General features: G+C 47.1%; 1 protein-coding gene across 1 annotated transcript in view; it reads left to right on the top strand.

The window, feature by feature from the left end:
- Positions 1-8,368: 8,368 nt before the first annotated feature.
- LOC115276160 (FERM and PDZ domain-containing protein 2-like) overlaps positions 8,369-20,722 on the top strand; it is a 29,941-nt gene continuing 17,587 nt past the window's right edge. The window contains exons 1-7 of the mRNA XM_029920030.1: positions 8,369-8,435; positions 8,500-8,625; positions 10,151-10,308; positions 13,780-13,845; positions 16,221-16,412; positions 17,948-18,080; positions 18,958-19,045. Of these exons, the coding sequence (XP_029775890.1) occupies positions 8,369-8,435; positions 8,500-8,625; positions 10,151-10,308; positions 13,780-13,845; positions 16,221-16,412; positions 17,948-18,080; positions 18,958-19,045 (830 nt within the window). The remainder of the gene's footprint in view (positions 8,436-8,499; positions 8,626-10,150; positions 10,309-13,779; positions 13,846-16,220; positions 16,413-17,947; positions 18,081-18,957; positions 19,046-20,722) is intronic.

Genomic DNA, 20,722 nt, shown 5'->3' with positions numbered 1-20,722 from the left:
AATATACAGTTTCCCTCAATGCACTTAAATAAAAAACGTGCCTTATCAGCACGGGTTATATAGGAATGTAGCAAATACGGGGCAAGTCATATGTAAAAGATGGGTGATGGGGAACACACTCCTCTAAAATACTCTAAATGTTTTTCTCTACTGAAGCATCCATGCTCTTATCTAGAAATGCAAGGTTCCATCTGGGAAGACTGGAGAAAGGTAGGACATCTGCTAGTTGCCATGTTCTCATTCTCGGTCTGTTTCTCACAACAGTCGTGTATGGTAGGAGGTACCATCTCCGTTTTATAGCGGAGGTGGGGGCGGGGAAGAGACTTTGAGAGTGTATTTGCTCAAGGTCACACCATGCTGGTGCTATAGCTAGGGTATTTGTAGGGGGGTAGGGCAGGATCAGTGTGAAGAACTCGGAACTGAGATTAGGTTCCAAGGAGCTTACTGTAGGAGAGTGCTGGAAGTTTAGAGCCCTGACACCTTTGGCCCTTTAAACACAGCCTGGATGGGAGAGAAGCTGACTTTTCCTCCTGGGGGAAGGATGCCATTTGCCTACTAGAAAGTTTTGCTCAGATTTTGGTCTGAGTGCAGACAGATGGTTTTAAATGAATGTCCAAAGGGAGAAAGAATGAAGGGACACATAAGGACCAAACGGAGGAAGGAAAAAGGATCACTCTGAGAGCTTTGAGTCCTTGGAGCCCCGCATCCTTCCCTGGTTTCTCCCTAGGGTGTCTATTTTGGGGACCTTGAGATATTTTAGGCATTTTGCTAAGGTTTAAAATGGGTTGTTTATAGCACCTCGATCCTGGCAGACAGATGGAAACAATTAACACCATATCTTCAGAATCTCATACTTGGAAACTTCTCCGCAGCTCTGATGCTTAAAATCCCTCTCCGAGTGGTTAGAGCAGAGATGGAAAGAGAATGGAAATAAGATGTGTTCATCACATTTTACATACTGAGCCCTTTAATGTAGTCTCCTAACAGTTACATGAGGTAGATGCTATGATTAAGACAAAACTGAGGCCCAGAGAGGTTAAGTATATATAGGCTCTGTCCCCAAGCTCACAGAGCCAGGAAGTTAGGGAGCCAGGGTTTCAATCTTCCAGAGCTCATATCTCATGTCTTTCTTTAGCCAACAGTAGAGTGTTGAATGAAAAAGGCTGGTGGTAGGTTGAATAATGCTTCCCTCCACCAAAAAAAAAAAAAAAAGAAAAGAAAAAAAAGATATATACATCCTGACTTGTGCAATCTGTAAATACTACCTTGAATGGCAAAATGACTGCAGATGTGATGAAGTTAGAAGGGTCTTGAGATGGGGAGATTATCCTGGATCAGCTAGGCAGCCCCTACCAGGTGCAATTACAAATATCCTTGTAAGAGGCAGACAGAGGGAGATTTAAAATAGAAGAGGAGAAGGTTATGAGACCATAGAGGCAGACATTGGAGTGCTGTTGCCACAAGCCAAGAAATGCTGGCCGCCACCAGAAACAGGAAGGGACAAGGAGAGGATCCTCCTTTTGAGCTTCTGGAGGGAATTTGGCCCTGCCCACACCTGATTTCAGCTCAGTGAAACTGATTTCTCTGAGATAATACATTTCTGCTGCTTTCAGCTGCCAAGCTGGTGGGAATTTGTCCCAGCAGCCATAGGAAACCGGCACAAGGCTGGAGCCAGAATCCTGAGGGACAACATTGTAGGGACAGTGAGAGGGAGTCAGGGGAAACTGGGATCTGAAGCAACGGGGAACGTTTCAAGTTGAGAGTGGTCACCCACTGTCCTGTCCCCATGAGCCCAGAGGCAGTGTGTTTTGTTCCTTCCATTTCCCTTGCTTCCAAGCTTAGGCCTTCTATTCCTGGGCAGTGGCACCTCGAAGTCCTGAGCCGAGAAAGGCCTTGGACGCCCTTCAAATCTATGACCCAGCTGGCCACTAGGTAAGGATTAGCAGAGAAGTTCAGTTCTTCGGAAACCAGCACATTACAAAGGCTGCCAGGTATCATGGCAACAAGTGCACACAGCAGGCCGTCAGGCAAGTGGCTTGATCCACCAGTTAGTACTCAGTGACCAGCACTGAGCAGCTGTCCAGGTGACTTGGACACAGTTCTTCTTGAGGTGGGTAGGAGGCAGATGTGAGACGTGCCCTTGATAAAAACCATCCCCATTGGGCAGGCCAACTTTCCTATTGCTTCTCTCAAACATGCAGACCCCTTTCCTTAGCCTGAGAGGTGAGGCTGAAGGGGCCGGGGCCAGCTGGCTCCGTGACTCCCCCTCACACCTCTGTGCCCCCATGTGAACCCTCCTCACCACGATCCCACCCAACTTGCTTCTTTCCATTCTTGGGATCTGCTGAGCTGTGAGATTTTACACCCGGAAAGCTTCCCCATAGCTGGCACCTTGTCAACCTTCAAGTCTCAGCTCATATGGCGCCTTGCCCGACCACGCCAGCTCAAGCACACGGCCTTGTCTACTTGTTCTTCAAAGTCTCTCTCTCTGTGGACTTACTTTGTTTTTCTGTTTACCTGTTCAGTATCAGTGCCCCTTGGCCCATCCCCACTAGAAGGTAAGACTTGCAAGGGTAGGATGTTACAGTTTCACCTTTCTATTTGCAGCTTAAATTATACTCTTTGGTGAAGATTTGTTAAATAAAAGGATGTCTGAGGCAAGGATGTCGAGGGTATAAGCAGAGCTTCTTGGGTGAGTCAGACCAGAGAAGGGCTGCAAAGCCAGAAGCTAACAGAGAGTTCCCGGAGACAGGATGCACCATAGCGTGGGAACGTGCGCAAGGGAGCTTGAGGAAACTCCTGAACGGCAATGAGGCCCCAGATGCAGGAGACGTTTGGGTCATGAGATGACTGCAGGAGCCTTCAGAGAATGGAGTCAATACCAAGGGCTTGGCCCACAGAGGTGAGCCTGGGAAGTGAATGAGGGACAACTGAGTTGCTCCCTGCCCCCCGCCCCCAAAAGCATGCCCATGGGCTGGACACTTTCCCAGAGCCTCCTCACTGGCAGGAAGGCAGGGTCTATCTGTTACCTGTGTGGTGGGATCTCTCTGTCCTGTGGATAGTTAAGGGTCCCCTTCCAGTTCTCGGTGCAGCAGTACCCCACCACTAGACTGTGTAGAGAAACACTTGGAGGCAAGCCTAGAGGCATCAGAGCATGCCAGGGCAGGGCGGATGGTGGCTGTCTCATAAACCAGGACGGCTGCACATAGAGCCCTTGGAATAGTGCCTGGTGCATAGTAAGCGCTAGGGAGTGTCCCCCTGTATTGGCAGTGTCAGCTGGCCCTGAAATGGAATTTGCAATATTACAATGTTAATATACACTTGGGTTGCTTCTTAAGGGCTAGTGGACTGAAATGGAGTCCCTGAAGTGTCCCCAAACAAGTTCCTTCCTACCAGAGTGGAGGGGTGTGGTCAGGGCTGCCGTGGAAATTCAGAGCCACCAATGGTTCCCAAGCATTGGCACTCCCTGTAGGCATCAACTTACCCCTGCAGACAGAATGTCACATTCAGCTGTGGCACGGGGTCAGAGAGAGTTTGTACAGAAAAGCAGAATGTAGACATTTCTTTCTGCAGTGGGATCATGCACATGTAATGGAATAGTGAGATAGGTTTTTTGTTTGTTTGTTGTTTGTTTTTTTGAATGGAGAGGCTGATGACTAGGTCACTGGCATTAGTTCCTGTGTTTGGGGTTGCCTTTGATGTGGAAGCTATAATCCTGATGCTTCCAGCAATAAGAATGACAACTTCAAGCCTCAAAGAACTCCTAGTTTCTACAACAGAGAGGGGTGTTTGACAGGCCAACCTGACCAGTTATGTGCTTTTCTAGATGTTGGATGTTCCCTTATCCATCCTAGATGGAAAGAATGATTGGGCCTCTTTGTTGGTTGGCATTTGTTGGCAGGATTTCAGATAGAGTCTAACATAACTGATGAAAATTGCTGGATTTGTATTTCAAGAAAGGAGGTGGAAATGGAGTGCTATTTTTCAGATTTGCCTAAAAATATTTTTAGCAGGGTAATACTTGAAATTGTTTTAAACTTTTATTGTAAAAAAACAGAGCCAGAGAATTTTTATATTACAACAAATATTTAGCTTATTGGGTCATTATAAGATGAACACCTTATTTTAACCATCACTGAGGCTAAGAAATAGGACTTTGCCACCCATTCCAGAAACCCTTTGATATTTTCCATCTCGATCACAGTCCCTCACTTCCCTAAAGGTAACCATTTTCCAGACTTTTACAGTCATCCTCTTGTTTCTATAGTTCTATCCCTCACATGTACATTCCTAGATACTGTATTTACTTTTACTCATTTAGATCAATTTGATATGACTTTAAATTTTCAAAAAATGTTTATTTTTGAGAGAGAAGAGAGAGAGACAGAGAGAGAGTGAGAGACAGAGAGAGAAAAAATGATTGGGGGAGGGGCAGAGAGCAGAAGGAGACACAGGTTCTGAAGCAGGCTCCCCACTTTCAGCACGGAGCCCGACGTGGGGCTTGAACTCACGAACTGCGAGATCATGACCTGAGCTGAAGTCAGACACTTAACCAACTGAGCCACCCACATACCTCATGATCTATCTTTTAATTGTAAGTTCCTTTCCATCCCTTTCTTTTCTCTTAAAAAGTTATTGATATTTATGGAATAATTTACATACCAAAAGGCACCTTTTAATGTGTACAATTCACAAGTTCTTGGTATGTTCACAAGGCTGTGTAACTATCAAAGCTAATTCCAGAATATTGTCATCAAGCTTTTAAGAAATCTATACTTACTTCAGTCACTCCTTACCTCCTCTTCCCCAAGCCCTTGCCAAGCCACTAATCTTTCCATTTCTATTGATTTGCCTGTTCTGGATATTTCATATGAATGCAACTGTATGATATGTGACCTTTAGTGGCTGACTTCCTTTACTTGGCAGATTGTTTTCAAGATTCATCAGTCTTGTACAGCATAGATCATGGTGATGATTTCATGAATATGTACTCATCTCCAAACTCATCGGGTTGTGTACATTAAACATACACAGCTTTTTATACAACTTAATAAAGAGGTTTAAGAAAAAAGATTCATCCATCTTATAGCATGTAGCAGGACTTATTTCCTTTTTATGGCCAAATAGCATTCCATTGTATGTGTATACAATTTTGTATATTCATTCATTAGTGAATGAACATTTGGGTTGTTTCCATTTTTTGGCTTTATCAATATCTAAATGAATGTTTGTGCATACGTTTTGGAGTGACGTATGTTTACATTGGTCCTGGGTATATACAGAGGAGAGGAATGACTGACTCATGTGGTAACTCTATGATTAACTCTTTGAGGAATTGGTGAGCCACCTTCCAAAGTGGTTATGTTATTTTACACCCCTACCCGCAATATGTGAGGCTTCCAATTTCTCCACATTTTTGTCAACACTTATTACTGTTCACCTTTTTGGTTTTATTTTTTTTTATTAAAAAAATTTTTTTATGTCTTTTATTTATTTTTGAGAGACAGAGAGAGACAGTGCGAGCAGGGGAGGGTCAGAGAGAGACGGAGACACAGAATCTGAAGCAGGCTCCAGGCTCTGAGCTAGCTGTCAGCAGAGAGCCCGATGCGGGGCTTGAACCCACAAAACGTGAGATCACGACCTGAGCCACCCAGGCGCCCCTTCACCTTTTTGGTTTTAACCATCCTGATAGATCTGAAATGGTATCACATTGTGGTTTCAATTTGCATTAATCTAATGACTAATTATGTTGCGCCCTTTTCATGTGCTTATCAGTTATTTGTGCATCTTTGGAGAAATGTCTATTTATAGTCTTTGCTCATTTTAAAAAAAGATTTGGGTGGCCATATCCTCTGATTTGCCTGTGACACTCTCAGTTTTGCCTGTTGTAGTTATTTTTTTATTGTACCGTGACTTTATTTATTATTGAAGTATAGTTGACGTCTCTGCCCATTTTAAAATTGGGTTGCCTTTTTACAGTGAATTGTGAGAGCTCTTTATTTATGATTTTTTTTAGTGTTTACTTATTTTTTGAGACAGAGAGAGACAGAATATGAATGGGGGAGGAGCAGAGAGAGAGGCAGACACAGAATCCGAAGCAGGCTCCAGCCTCTGAGCTGTCAGCACGGAGCTGACGCAGGGCTTGAACTCATGAACTATGAGATGATGACCTGATCCAAAGTTGGATATTTAACCAATTTAGTCACCCAGCCACACAGATGCTCCAAGAGTTCTTTATTTATAGACGACCCCAATTTATAATGGCTTGAGTTACAAGCTTTTGACTTTACAATGATGCAAAAGCCACACGCATTTAGTGGAAACCATACTTCAGACTTAGAATTTTGATCCATTTCGGGTTAGTGATATGCATTACAATCCTTTCTCATGATGCTGATCAGTGGCCCCGAGCCTCAGCTCCTGGTCAGCCACATGGTCACGAGGGTAAACACCTAATACACTTACAACCATTCTGTTTTTCACTTTCAGTACAGTGTTCAATAAATTACATCAGATATTCAACACTCTATTATAAAATGGGCTTTGTGTTAGGTGATTTTGCCCAACTGGAGGCTAATCTAAGTGTTCTGAACACATGTAAGGTAGGCTAGCTTAAGCTATGAGGCCGGTATCAAATCTAAGAACTTTTTGCTTAGTCCTAGATCCTAAATATTTGCCTCTATGTGTTATTTCCTAAAAACTTATAGTTTTATGTTCTATATTAGGTCTATGATTCATTTTGAGTTAATTTTTATTTTTTTAAATGTTTATTCATTTTTGAGAGAGAGAGAGAGAGAGAGCATGAGTGGGTGAGGGGCAGAGAGAGAGGCGGGCAGAGGATTCGAAGCAGTCTCCAGGCTCTGTGCTGACAGCAGTGAGCCCGATACAGGGCTTGAACTTGCAAACTGTGAGATTATAACCTGAGCCGAGGTCAGACTTTCCACCGACTGAGACACCCAGGCACCCCAAATTAATTTTTATGTAAGAGGGTTTTCCCTCCATGATGAGTCCAGCACTATTTGTCGAAAAGGCTGTCCTTCCTTCACTGAATTACTATACTGAAATGATGGTCTTAACTAGCCACACCACAGCAACATAAAGTACTTTTAATGCAATTTTTCCTAGTCATAAAGCGATTGGAAAACAAACCACACCACATTAGGTATTTCGTAAGAAATTTTGAGATTCAGAGATTTCTTATTTGAGAGTCCTAACCTTGTCCTTTTGTTTCTCCCTCTAATAAGTAGCCTTTTCCTGTGGCTGCAGAGAGCTAGGAACAGGTGGCAGAACGGGAATGCCTAATCCATATGTCCCAACCAAAGTTTAGGTAGAGAAATAGGAGGAAGAGAAAAAAGAAAGACAAGAGAGGCCTGCATTGTCACTTTGAATCTATTACTCTTTACCTGGGTGACCTCGGCCTGCCTTCCTGTCTGCAAAGGGGAACCACGGGCTTTCTTTGCAGACTCCTTGTAAGTTGCATCTCACACATAAAGCTTTCTGCCTCACTAGGTCTGGCTGCAGCACACCTCTGGTCCCCAGGGGAGAGGAGGACGTGCAAGGCTTTTATCTTTTGGGAGTCCAACTCTCTTCCTGAGCCCAGGGGACGTTGGCGTTCAGGCATACACAGAGCTGAGCAGCTGGTGAGTGGAGAGCTTGGCTTAGCCATGTCAGATGGAGGGGTGAGGGTGCTGTAAAGTACACTCCACCCTGCCCCATACACCGGGCTCCCCCCCTCCCCGAGGCCACAGAGAAGATCAATGACGTAAATGGATTAGGAAAAGACTGTCTGGCCTCTTTCTGCTGTCACCCCACCTGGGGCTGGAGATTAGTGGGTGGCAGGGGGACAGACATTTAAACGTCAGCTTTGGTAGAAAGGAGCCCTTCTAAGAAGAGAGGAAAACAGAAGACCAGCCTCCCTTATCCCTCCTCCTGCGAATCAGTCCCGTGCTTCTCTGTGAGTCTGCACTTTTTCAGAACACAGGGCTCGCTTTCCTTGTGGTGATTTTCAGTCTTCAGGCAGGTGTTAGTGATCATTACAGATGGGCTGGTGCTGGCACCACATCCAACTCTGCGTGTGGCAGGGGAAAAGCCATGAATCATGTATTGGAAATTAAAAAAATGTTGTTAACCTACTTTCCCAGACAGAGGAGAGCAGGCACAGGCATAGGTAACTCTCTTGCACAGCGCACGCCCAGCTCAGAGGGCGGTGCCATTCTCATGGTTCATTTGTTCCTTCATTTATTCACTTAAACCTTCATTTCGGAGTTTATTTGCTCATTCCCTGAATCAGCCAGGCAGCCTCACCAGCCCTCCAGTAAACATTTCTGTAGCTTCCTCTGTGTGCCTAGCCCTGTGCCCAGCCCCAGGGATGCAAGTGATGAAAGCACGGTGCTGCCACACCACAGAGGGGACTGGACTGTGCCTGGGCTGGAGCGGTGAGTGCGAGCCCAGAGAGCTTGTGGACACTGCGGACACTCTGCCACACGTGTGTCTCTGCAGGCATGAGCCCGACCTCTGTGACCCTGGCCAGCGCCCTGCAGGTCAGGGGCGAAGCTCTGTCAGAGGAGGAAATCTGGTCCCTCTTGTCCCTAGCTGCTGAGCGCCTCCTGGAAGACCTGCGTGAAGGTAAGAGCATGTTTGCACCAGTTGAATCACAGGGAATTCAATGCGAAGTTTCCCATATCATCTCTACCTGCTGCTTCTCAGATCTGTTATCAGTCCAAAGTATTAGATCAACTAGTCAAATGACATCTACATTGGGACACAGGCCTGTCTCGGACCCATAATGTGCAGAGAAAGAAGGACCTTGCTTCTAGGGAGACAGTGGCTGTGTCTATATGGGCCTCTCCCAATACCTGGACCTGTTGTCTGAGCATAAGGGATGGAAGGCAGGGGCCACCCTGCTGACACTCCCAGATTGTCCCCTACCAGATGATGTTCCATTAGGGGCTAGAACCCACACACTAGGTGGTCTAAAGAGCAGGAGGGAGGTTAATATGAAGAACTATTGAATTACAACAGAAGAGTAATTGTAAGGTATGGTTCCCCAGGACTGAGGGAAGTACCAGTGAGGGACAATCTTGGAAGGGAAGCCCCTTCCCCAGATTGGGGTTCAGATTTGCTGGAGTTGCTGTGCTTGGAGCCCACGGGATGGCGAAGTTCGCTGCTTTGCCGGGCCAGAAGCTTCTGGCAGTCACTGGACAAGTGAGGCACAGGAATCGCCACCAGGTGCGAGGGTGACCCTCTGGAGGGAAGAGGGCATCCGGGAGACACAGCTTCCGGAGCTAGTGCTGCCTGGAGCCCGCGGCGTCTGTGCAGAAGGAGTGATCACTTGGCCAGATGGGGCCAGGAGGTGAGCGCGGGACCACGCGTCAGTGCAGAGCATCACCAAGTGTCCTCCCAAACTGGCTCCAACACCCCGGAACAGCGGGAGGGACCCACCTCCCGCGATGTCCCTCTTGCGCCCTCTGCTGGGAAAGCTTCATGTCGCACTCGCTGTAAAGGGGAGCTGCTTTAAGAGAGCAGGTACTGAAAAATGAATTTGGAGCTGCAAGGCGTAACATTAATAACTGAAACAAACACCGAGTACGCACACTCACACGTCAGCTCAGAAGTCACCCGTGCTTGGGGACCGCCAGCCTGCAGTGGAGGCTTCCCACGCATTAGATCACATGAGCAGTCAGGCGGGTCCGGGCGTGGGAAGATAAAGGAGGCGCTGTGCACCTCTACCTTCAGTTTCAGCTGCCCTGTGATCCTTCACTCCCTCTTCCCTGCCCTGGGTGTCGGTTTGGGGAGGGGGGAGGGGAGACTGATGAACAGGTACAGTATGCCCAGAAGATCAGCTGCTTTGGTCCCAGGCTTGGCTCCAAAGAACTCAGACTTGGGTTTATTTCCCAGTGGACCTCTTACCTTGAGACCCTTGGGGCACTGAGGAATCTGGATGCAGGTGGCCGGTTTCCTGGCCACCACCGCATCACCCTTGATAACACCTCTCTCGTGCATGCACGTATCAGAGTGGAATTTACTCCTGTTCCTGTTTCCCTGGGTGTTGCTCTCAGTCCATCCCAGGGGCACCTGCTGGTCACAGTCCCACAACTGGCCCTCCAGACAGTGGTCATGTCTCTGTACTCCCATCATGACTTGGTTTCAGATTCCTCGGACTACGTGGTCTGTCCCTGGTCAGCCCTGCTGTCTGCAGCCGGAAGTCTCTCCTTCCAGGACCACATTTCTCACATAGAGGCTGCTCCTTTCAAGGCCCCTGAACTGCTACAGGCACAGATTGTAGGGGAGCAGCCTGATGCATCTCAGGTAAGGTGTGTGACATCTCTGTGGCACCTTTGGGCCTGTCCCGGGGAAAGGCATGGTCCTCGGACCTTCGATCTGTCCTGGGGGTGGCATCCTCAGCTCCCCGTTTAGCTCCAAGGAACATTTGAGGCAGAATGGAGTTAAATAATTTTATTCCTAAGCTTTTTTTTTTTTTTTTTTTTTTTTTTTTTTTGCCAGTCTTTTAGTTCTTCCATGAAGACAGGTCAACTTCTCTGAGTTCCAATTTCTACGCCGGTAAAATGGGGTTAAATTGACCTAATCTGCCAGCTTATTATAAATATTCAAAAAGAAGTGTTGGAAAAGTTGTGGGTACATGGTCTGGTCTGAGTACCCTTGGCAGCATGTAGAAAAACCCTAACATGTCCCCACCTAGGACTTTATCCTAAGGTAGGAGTAAAGATTGCAGCAATGTTTATCATTGTATTGATGGCATTAGTGATAAATGGGACACAAACTAAATGTCCAGCAATAAGACAGCGTGAAAGTGAGGCTGTAGGGGCTTATTTAATGGCTTGAAAAGAACTTAAATATATGCATGTATAGTGTGACCCTAGTTGAATAAACACACACATACACACACACACAGATGGGAGAGAGAGTTCTAAAAATATATATACCAAGGTTCTGTGATGATTATTTCTGGAGGGCAACATCAGTAGTGATTTCAGTTTTTCCACGGACTTGTTTCTGAATAGCAAAAGGTCTAGTAAACATTATTTTCAATTTTTAAGAGAATAAATTCTTTTTTTAATGTCTATTTTTGAGAGAGAAAGAGAGAGCAAGCGGGGAAGGGGCAGAGAGAGAGAGAGAGAGAGAGAGAGAGGGACAGAGGATTTGAGGCAGGCTCTGCACTGTCCGCAGCAAGCCTGATGTGGGGCTCAAACTCATAAACTGTAAGATCATGGCCTGAGATGAAGTTGGACGCTTAAGCGACAGCCACCCAGGCGCACCCAAAAGAAAATCTAAGGAGAGGGTGGTGTGAGGCAGGCACACGGCACTCAGGGCATAGGGGGCACTCAGTCAATGAGTTCTGCTCCTTCTTGCCACCCTTTCAGGAGAAAAGTACACCCTGGAAATTTCGCCTCTCTCAGCAGGAGGAGGTATCCTGGAACGGAGGCCACTTTTCCTTCGGGCTCAGATAGTAGGGTCTTGGTGGCTTCCAGGTTTGGTTTGTGTAGGGCCCATGTGTCTCTGAGCCAGATCACAGTAGTGAAAGCATCAAGTTTTCCCGTTGCGGTGGCCCTGACTCTGTCACCCATGGGCAGACACCCAGCACCCTGAGCCCCTCCATCCTGTCCTACACTGACAGAATCTCGGGGATGAAGCCCTGGACCCCTGTGTTAGACACAGAAGTGGGTGTCTCTCACTCTCTCTCTTTGGGTCTCCGGTGGTGTCATTCTGGACTCAGATGACATGTCACAGCTGGAGCCATGGGATCTGACTTGCTGAGCAACTGCTAGAGGGGCTCATGCTGATGCACCCCATAAATGCAGGGGACTTAGCTTCCTGAACTGTGGCAAACTGGCACTTAGTAGGCCAGGTCACCCGGCCATTGTCCTTCTTCACAGCATCCCTACCGCTCAGTTCTGTTAATTGTTCTCTTCCGTCCACTGGGGTCTCCTCTCTGCATCCAACTCAGCTCGGGTCCTGTGGGAGGGGAGGGGAGCAGTCAGGAAAGTGGTCTCAGCAGAGGCTGGGCTCACCATCCTCCCCCAGCTCTGGGATCCATCCTGAACTTTGGAGGCTATACCCTGACTCCTCTCCTCAGACCAACATCCAGCTCTCCCCAGCACCCATAGACATTTCCCCCGCTGGTTAGAGTGTTGGTCCCAGTGCAGGCGGAAAGTGTGGGCCGGCCTCTAACTACCAGTCACTCATGCCACTATCACCCGTCCTGTGCTCATGGCAGACAGCAACAATCGATCGTGCCATTTTTTCTTGTTGCTCCAGGAATCATATTCAAAACTGTCACCATCCTTCTCCAGGCAGTATGCACTAATGGGCTGGATTTGGGATTAGAGAAGAAGTCTGTTGTCACTTTGGCTTAGGCATCGCCCAGGGGTACTTAGAACATTTGGAATGCGGTTCAGTTCCCTGAGTGTGGATAGTGCCTCTGGCAGTGCTCAGAGCATGGCTCCAGCATCTGCTCTCAGGGCCATTTCTCCAGAGGTGAGGATGTAATTTCTGAACTTTTCTGCAGGTGTCTATTCACATTCCTCAGAGGGCTGGTTGATCAGGTGAGGGACATAATTTCAGAGAGAGAATTGGATACCTGCTCTTGACCTAGGGATGCAAAAACCCAAAACCAAACTCACTTGCATTTAACTGAGTGGGTGGCTCAAATACCCATGCATTTTCACATGCCATGTTTTATTAATTCAGCGTCTCCCTTCCGAAATTCCAAAAGTCATTTCCTGTGAAGAGAGATCCTAAGGGGAATGTGCCTTGTCAATTACAGGCGAAGCCCCACAACAACAACAAATTGACATTCATTGAAAACTTAGTATGATCCAGAGGCGACGTAGCCAAGGCTCTGACGCCTGGCTTAAGGTCTTCTTTGGGAAAGTTCCCTAAGTTGACCTTGTGTTGCCTCTTCAGTATAGTGGAGACATTTAAAATACCAACCTCATAGGATGGTGGTGAGGACTAAGTGAGTTAATCTAGGTAAAAGGCTTAGAGAAGAGCTTGGCATGTAAGTGCTCTGTGTCCGATAATGATACTAATTATCATTACCATTTCCAGGTTCTTTTTACGAAATCTTCATAAGTATTCAGGTAGAATACTCACTTTGAAGATGAAGAAAATGAGGGCCAGAGAAGTCAGATAATGGTCTTCTGTTTCACCTTGTTGCTTTCTGACAGGTGATGCTCTTAAAGCAGGCTGTCCCATAGTGTGTCCTGTGCAAATGGTTTCAGCTATGTGCATCAGAAAGCCTAAAATACCGTGGCTGGCACTGCAGATAGAATTCTTATTTGCTTCATGAGGGGTCTCAGGATTGGTCAGCAGCTCAGTAAATGTCATCAAGAGTCCTGGCTGTGTATTTACATTCTGCCCTTTTAGCTGCTGGCCTTTTTTTCTTATGCCTGTTGCCTCATGGTCCCAAGATGGCAGCTATAATCCATGTATTTCATCAGTGTTCAAGGCAAAATTGAGGAAATGTGGGACCATCACCTGTGTTCTCATCACCAGTAAAGCAAAACCTTTCTCAAAACCCCTTAACAGACCTCCCTTGCGTCTACTGCCAAAGTGGGGTGTCATGGTCTGGTCACTGTGGCTTTAAGAGCCTAGAGCAGAAGGCAGGAAGGTTCATGGGAGTTGCACACGGTGGTTGGGCTAGCCAGCCAACCATGTCTGCCACGCACGTAGAAATGGGATTGTGTTTTGTTTTGTTTGCAGGACTATGGGATAACAGAGGTGACTGGAACCTAATCTTGTGCTTTTTCCCTTGAGCAGATGCACGTCTATTCTTTAGGAATGACCCTCTACTGGTCAGCAGGCTTTCATGTCCCACAAAATCAGGTCTGTAAACAAGAGACTCAAAGTCTTACCAGGTCATGTCATTGGACTGAATTATTTTCTTCAGGACAGGGATCACTTCTCTTGAGCTTCATGCCACCACTCAGTCCCCTAGGTTCTAGGAAGGCATTGCCAACAGGTTACAAAAGTGCTCCCGCTGAGTTCAGGAACCACCACAGAAAGCTACACAACATGGCCATCCGGCCAGCCACGATTTAGGACTGGCCAGCAAAATAAAGCTTATCTGCTCAGAGGAAGTAGTAAACTAGAGGATTTTATAGATAGTGAAGATGCAGATTCATCAAACAGACTTTAAAGCAACCCTTCCTGAAGTGAGATGCTTCACTGAAAAAGGGTTCTGTGCTCAATTGATTTGGGAAAATGCTCCTTATAATATCTCCTCTAAGATTTTACGGAGTAATTTTAGACTCTGAGAAACTTAAAGCATAGAAAATTTCAAGTTTTGTCATAGCACAGTATAAAATTTTTGACTACGGAATGTGTGTGTGTGTGCCCGCTTGCACAGGTTTTCATCTGACACTATAAGAATTCCTTCGACGGGTGTAACAAGAGCCAGAGAACCCTCCTTTTCCTTCCTTCCTTCCTTCCTTCCTTCCTTCCTTCCTTCCTTCCTTCCTTCCTTCCTCCCTTCCATCTCCCTTTGTCTCTCTGATTCAACATCCCAATGTTTCCTGGTGCTTTTTGTTCTTATCCCGCCTCATGTGAAAGCCCACTTTACTCATGGGGTTATCTTCCATTTCTCAGCAGGCATACCTGAAGCCCCAAATTGGGCTCTTACCTGTAGCTCTGGTTCCTCTCTGGGAGCTCTGTCATAATCAGGTCCAACTTCACGGGCGTGTGGCCTGTGTAATCACATAGTGCCCTGCACTTATAAGGGCCCATACTTGATTTAATGCTCTGATGTCACTATCTTGAAATTCTTAAAAGTTTTGGACAAGGGGCCCTGTGTTGTCATTTTCCCCTGGGCTCTTGTCTTGCCCTTGGGGCCCTTCTTTTCAGACATGCCACCCTTATCATATACTGCTCCCTCTATCTGCAGTTCCTACCTCAACATTTCTCCTAGTTAATGCTAGTGTGTGCTTTTTGAGATTTAGTTCAGGTTCTTTCCCCCAGCTCCCTGTTCCCTCCCCATTCTGGGTTAGACCTTTTCCTCTGTGTTATCACCATGTCTGTGCTTCCCAAGACCAAAGTCTTTCTCTCGCTTTCTTTTTAATGTTTATTTATCATTTAGAGAGAGAGAGAGACAGACGGACAGACAGACAGACAGACAGAGTGCGAGTGCAGGAGGGACAGAGAGAGAGGGAGACACAGAATCTGAAACAGGCTCCAGGTTCGGAGCTGTCAGTACAGAGCCCAACATGGGGCTCCATGAGATCATGACCTGAGCTGAAGTCAGATGCTTAACTGACTGAGCCACCCAGGTGCCCCGGTCCTTATCTCTTTAGGTGGCCATTTTTCTCATCAGACTGTGAAGTCCTTGAAGGCAGGGACTGTCTCCTACCTTGTGGTTCAGGCATTTGGATTTGCTATATGAGTTCAGGACACAGTATCCCTGTTACACATGGAGATCGGAATTCACAATTCATGCTCCATGGCAAGAAATGGTAGCACAGCCTTTATCTGGAAAATGACTCACTGTATGTATGAATGTGACAAAAAGCCTGGTTCTGAGTCTGAGTTTGAGGACTTCTCCAGTATAAACGGTGGCCACTTAAATGCATGAGGGAAATTCTTAAGAAAGTATTTTTTCTTTTGCTTGATGGCTGCATGTGACATCAAGTTCAACCAGTGATTATTGACCTTGTGCCGACCCCTGGAAATTCCAAAGAATGAAAAGGCACAGCCCTTATGTTTCCGAAGCTCAAATTCTAGGGGAAAAGCCCTGTGAGATCCACCTAAATAATTCAAGAAGTAATTTGGCAGAAAGTAATTGAGGAAGTAATTTAAGAAGTAATTACATTTGAGAAGTAATCGAGAAATAATTTGACAGGTTGCCCAGGTGGGTGTGAGTTGAAGGCTGATCCCTGGTTAGATGTGAGTACTTGGCATGGGTGGAAATCCGTTTTGTCAAGCCCCTATTTTTCATAAGTATTCCAAGCACAGGATTATGCTCTCTGAGCACCGAAGAACATTCCAGACTAGAAAGCAGCAAACTTCACACAACTGGCCCAGAGATAATTGCTCTGCATTTTGTGGCCTCAGTGGTGTATCCTGTGTCTGTCCCTAAACTCTCCAGAAGGAGCAGGCGTCTGTCTAGTGGTAATGAGATCATCCATTTCCATTAGTGCCCATCGCCCACCCGACAAGGTATTGGACTAAGCTGTTCAGGCTTCTCACGCAGCCCCCCTTCTCTCCAGCCCCTGCAGCTCCATGAGCCCTTGCACTCCATTCTGCTGACCATGTGCGAAGACCAGCCCCGTAGGCGGCTGCCCTTGCAGTCAGTTCTGGAAGCTTGTCGAGTTCATTGGGAAGAAGTGGCCGTATACCCGATCTCTGCCAATCTCCACGTTAGACGGCTGGCTGGCCTAGTTCTGGGCACCATCTCCGAGGTCAGTGTAGATCTGTGATTCTCAACCCAGGAGCCACAAGCTATGGGTAGCTATTGACATGTAAATTAGCTAAATGATAGTTAATTGAAATGAAAATAAAATCTTCAATTCCTCAGGCATACCTACCACATTTCAAGTCCTCAGTAGCCACATGTAGCTGGTGGTGACCATCCTGGACAGGGCAGATCTAGAACAAACCCAGAATTGGTTTTGTTGGACAGTGCTGGTGGAGACCTTTGAGCAAGCCCAGATTTCTAATGTGGCAGTGATTCTTGGCATCTTTCAAAGAGGCTCTTTACACAAAAACAATGATATTACTGTTTGTAACCCACGAGTCAGGTCACCTGTCAAAATTCAACTACGCTTCATGCAAGGTACTTTCCCTGATTGTGCCTACGGTCCCCGGTCCCTCCCTCCCTCTGCTATCTTGTGTCTGCAGTGGGTCACCTTGCTGCACTTGTCACATTTACTGCCCTGTGCACTCCCCACCACCTAGCAAGAGGCTGGCACATTGTTGGCATTTGGCTTACATGGGGTTCCTTCGAAAAAAAGCCAGAAATGGCAATGCTTATGCATGTTATGTATTGGGTAAGAGCCCTTGGAGAGCAGGAGTGATGGAGGGAAGACAGGATGGGAGAAAAGCCCAGGCAGAAGGTGGATCAGGTGGAGACAGCCTCAGCCTGACTACCTAGGGGTGGGGTGGGGGTTCTGGGGCAGAAATTGCTTCAACATTGGCCCCCTTGAGGCCGGGACAGTGCTGGGACTGGGGAGAGGCAAGTGAGATGCCTGTGATAGAAATGCAAGGAGGTCTGCATTTCCAAGGAACCAGAGGGAGGCAGGGCTGGAGTCTGGCTGGACACCTGTGCACCTGTCTAGAACTGAGACCAGGACTAACACAGGGACCGTGTGGAGGGAGAGGAGGGGACCGCTGGGGCGGGCGGATGCTGTCCACAGTCAATCAGAAAATGCCTATTCTATCTTGTCCTCCTTCTTGGATCCCTTCTTTCTTGGCATCTGAACATGTCACTCCTATACACTGAGCCAGAGGAGCTATGATGAAGCATAAAGCACAATAGTAAGGTCGACGGGGGTGGGGGTGGAGGGCAGACAGACAAGCAAGCAAACACAATATAATATGTCATAGAGGGAGATGTGAGTGATGTGATGAGGGAAAGTGACAAAAAGACACTTCCCTCTGCCTTCAGGGCAGAAGTGAAGAGGTTTGGAACTAGAGAGAACATAGCTCTGGGTCTTGGAGGCACAGAGGAGCTTAGCAGGGAGACCCTAGCCAGTAGGGGGAGCACATGAGCGAAGGCAGAGTTGTGCCTGAGGGCACTGGTGTGGGGAGAGGGGAGTGGATTACCTCTAGGGTTCCTGTGGGTGGTGTGATCTGGATCACATTCTGGTTGCCATTGTTGGCTCTCACTATGTAGGACAGACACTTCCTAAGGGACTTAGCAATCAGCCTGTATGTTTCTATATAAATGTCCCCTCTTGACTTTGGGATGCGGATGTTTGATGCACTTGACCTTCAGGTGGAGAGGAGGATTGTGGAAGGAAGCTCCTCCGTGCAGCAGGACAGAAGCTGCCTGCTCAGGAACAGGCTGCGTCAGGCGAGCTTCGAGAACCCAATGCTGTGGGCCCTGGAGCGCCTGCACCCCTGCAGAGGTGGGTTCACACTCTATTATTTCCTTCTGAGAGTGGGCCAGAGGGCCGTGCTGTGGCGCAGCAGAGAAAACCTGGGCAAGCTCCCCTCTTGCAGAAAGCCCCCAAGAGAAGGGGCTGAGTCCTCAGGAAAGTGTCACCCAGATATAGCATTTAATAGTTATTTATATCACACATGAATTTTTTAAATTGAGTTTTAACTGTCCAAACTGATAAGAACAAATTTCAACTCACAACATAACAGGAAACTTTCTTTTCATTAGTTTCTAGGTAGAGCAAAAGGAAAAGCAATCTATAAAAGATTGTTTTTGTTGTTGCCATAGGAGTGTCCAAGGAACGGGTTTTAGGATAATCTCAAATCTTCTACCGGTCTCTACTCTTCAACTGAATCTGAGGTTTTCAAAAAAAAAAAAAATTAATGCTACCATTTTCTGTCCCTAAAACGAGGTACTCTTTGCCACTAGGTTTCATTCTCTCCCTCAAAAAAAAAGTTCCCGTAACCCCCTGTAGCTGTCATTTCCATTTCTCACATGAGCAAACAGACTCAGAGAGGGTAAGTACATCCCACAGCCTGTAAGCCATGATGCTGATACCCACTTGATTCAAGAGAGCCATGCTGGGACGCCAGGGTGGCTCAGTTAGTTGAGCGGCCGACTTCAGCTCAGGTCATGATCTCATGGTTTGTGGGTTCAAGCCCTGCTTTGGGCTCTGTGCTCAGAACCTGGAGCCTGCTTTGGATTCTCTGTCTCCTTCTCTTTCTGCCCTTCCCCTGCTCATACTCTGCCTCTCTCTGTCTTTCAAAAATACATGTTAAAAAGAAAAAGAGAGAGAGCCATGCCTTTTGCCTCTTCTTATGCCCTCCACTGTGCTGTTTGGTCAGTTTCAGAACGAAGCACGGAGACCCAGAGCTCCCTGGAGCCCGGTCCGAGCACCTCAGCACACAGTCACCGCAGCCTCTCTGTTAGCAGGTAAGCAGCAAGGGGTCCAGGCCTGGGCCATCTGCATGGGGGCCGCTGATATAAATCCCTTTGCTCCTCCAGAAAAAGCTGATCCAATTCCACTAGCACGGGGGAAAAAAACACATTTAAGCAGATATGCAGCGAAGGTGATGAGGGGCCAGATGGCAGCCTCAGGCCATTCTGTCTCCTCTGGGAACCAAGTTCATTTCCATGTTGTTGTGATTATCTGTTGCGCCACAAGGCAGCATAGCCAACAACCACAAAACACAGTGTCTGAAAATAACGGCTTATTAAGCTCCTGGTTATGTGAGTTGGGGATTCAGGCTGTGCTCTGCTGGAAGTTTCTTCTGGACTCTGCTGGATGCCCTTGTGGTCAACTGCAGCTGGGCTGGTCCTCTTCACTTCTGGGGGTGGATGGTTGTTATCTGGGGGCACCCTGGCTCTTCACCAGCAGCCTAGATAGTTCTCATGACAATGGCAGAGTTGAGAAAAAGAGAGGGAGGAGAGAAGGAGGAAGGGATAGAAAGAGGGAAGGAGGAAAGGACAGAGGGACAGAGAGATGCAAAGGTGGGGGGGGGTCAGGGAGAAGAGGTGGCTGATTTGGGGATCTATGTAATATAGATGCTTAAATCTGCTCAAAATTACATGGGCCAATATCCTCCTACATTGGAACATTAGGAATTTTGAAACTTGGGTATTTATATTTGTTGATTTGTTGTCCTTCTATGATTCAGCCAAGGGCTGTGTCAGTACTTGACCTCCAACACACACCCGGGGCTTGACAGGGTGTGTAGAGTTCCCCTCCAGTGCTTTAGCCTGCTATTTAAAACTTTATTTTCTATTTGCCCAATGAAAATGGCTTTTTTTTAATTAAAATTAAAAAAAAATTTTTTTTTAATGTTTTATTTATTTTTGATACAGAGAGAGACAGAGCATGAGAGGGGGAGGGTCAGAGAGAGAAGGAGACACAGAACCGGAAGCAGGCTGCAGGCTCTGAGCTAGCTGTCAGCACAGAGCCCGACGCGGGGCTCGAACTCACAAACGTGAGATCTGACCTGAGCCGAAGTCGGAGGCTTAACCGACTGAGCCACTCAGGCGCCCCTGAAAATGGCTTTTTTCCTGATGCTATAAACAATGTATTTTGTTTTACTTCAAAGCATTTTGAACGATATATAAAACATTTTTTAAAGACTTACTTTATTTTTTAAATGTTTATTTTTGAGAGCGCGCGCATGTGCACTGGTGTGGGGGAGGGGCAGAGAGAGAGGAAGCAGGCTCTGTGCTGACAGCAGAGAGCAGATACGGTGCTTGAACTCACGAATTGTGAGATCACGACCTGAGCCAAAGTCGGACACTTGACTGACTGAATTACCTAGGAGCCCCTCAACAGTATATAACATTCTAGGCTGGAAAGTCAGAACCTCCTGCGATTCCATCACCTGTGTCTGGGTGTTCGGGAGCTGGGGTCACAGGGCCTGCCCGTCCTGAGCACAGTGAGCCAAAGCAGGGTCTTGAGGATGGGAAAGAAGTGGCTGTGGTCTTGTGCCTTAAACCCCGCCTCACTCTTTTCCTATGCAGGCCTAGCTGACTAGTTGGAAAGGGGGACATGGTAATTTCTCTCATCGGCATGGGGCCAAGGCTAAGAGCGAACACACTCTGGCCCACTGAGCACATGCACGTGCTTGT

This window comes from Suricata suricatta, chromosome 2, assembly GCF_006229205.1.
Source record: "Suricata suricatta isolate VVHF042 chromosome 2, meerkat_22Aug2017_6uvM2_HiC, whole genome shotgun sequence".
Classification (NCBI taxonomy): domain Eukaryota; kingdom Metazoa; phylum Chordata; class Mammalia; order Carnivora; family Herpestidae; genus Suricata; species Suricata suricatta.
Note: the sequence above shows the minus strand (reverse complement) of the source record. Positions and strands in the feature narration are given on the sequence as shown.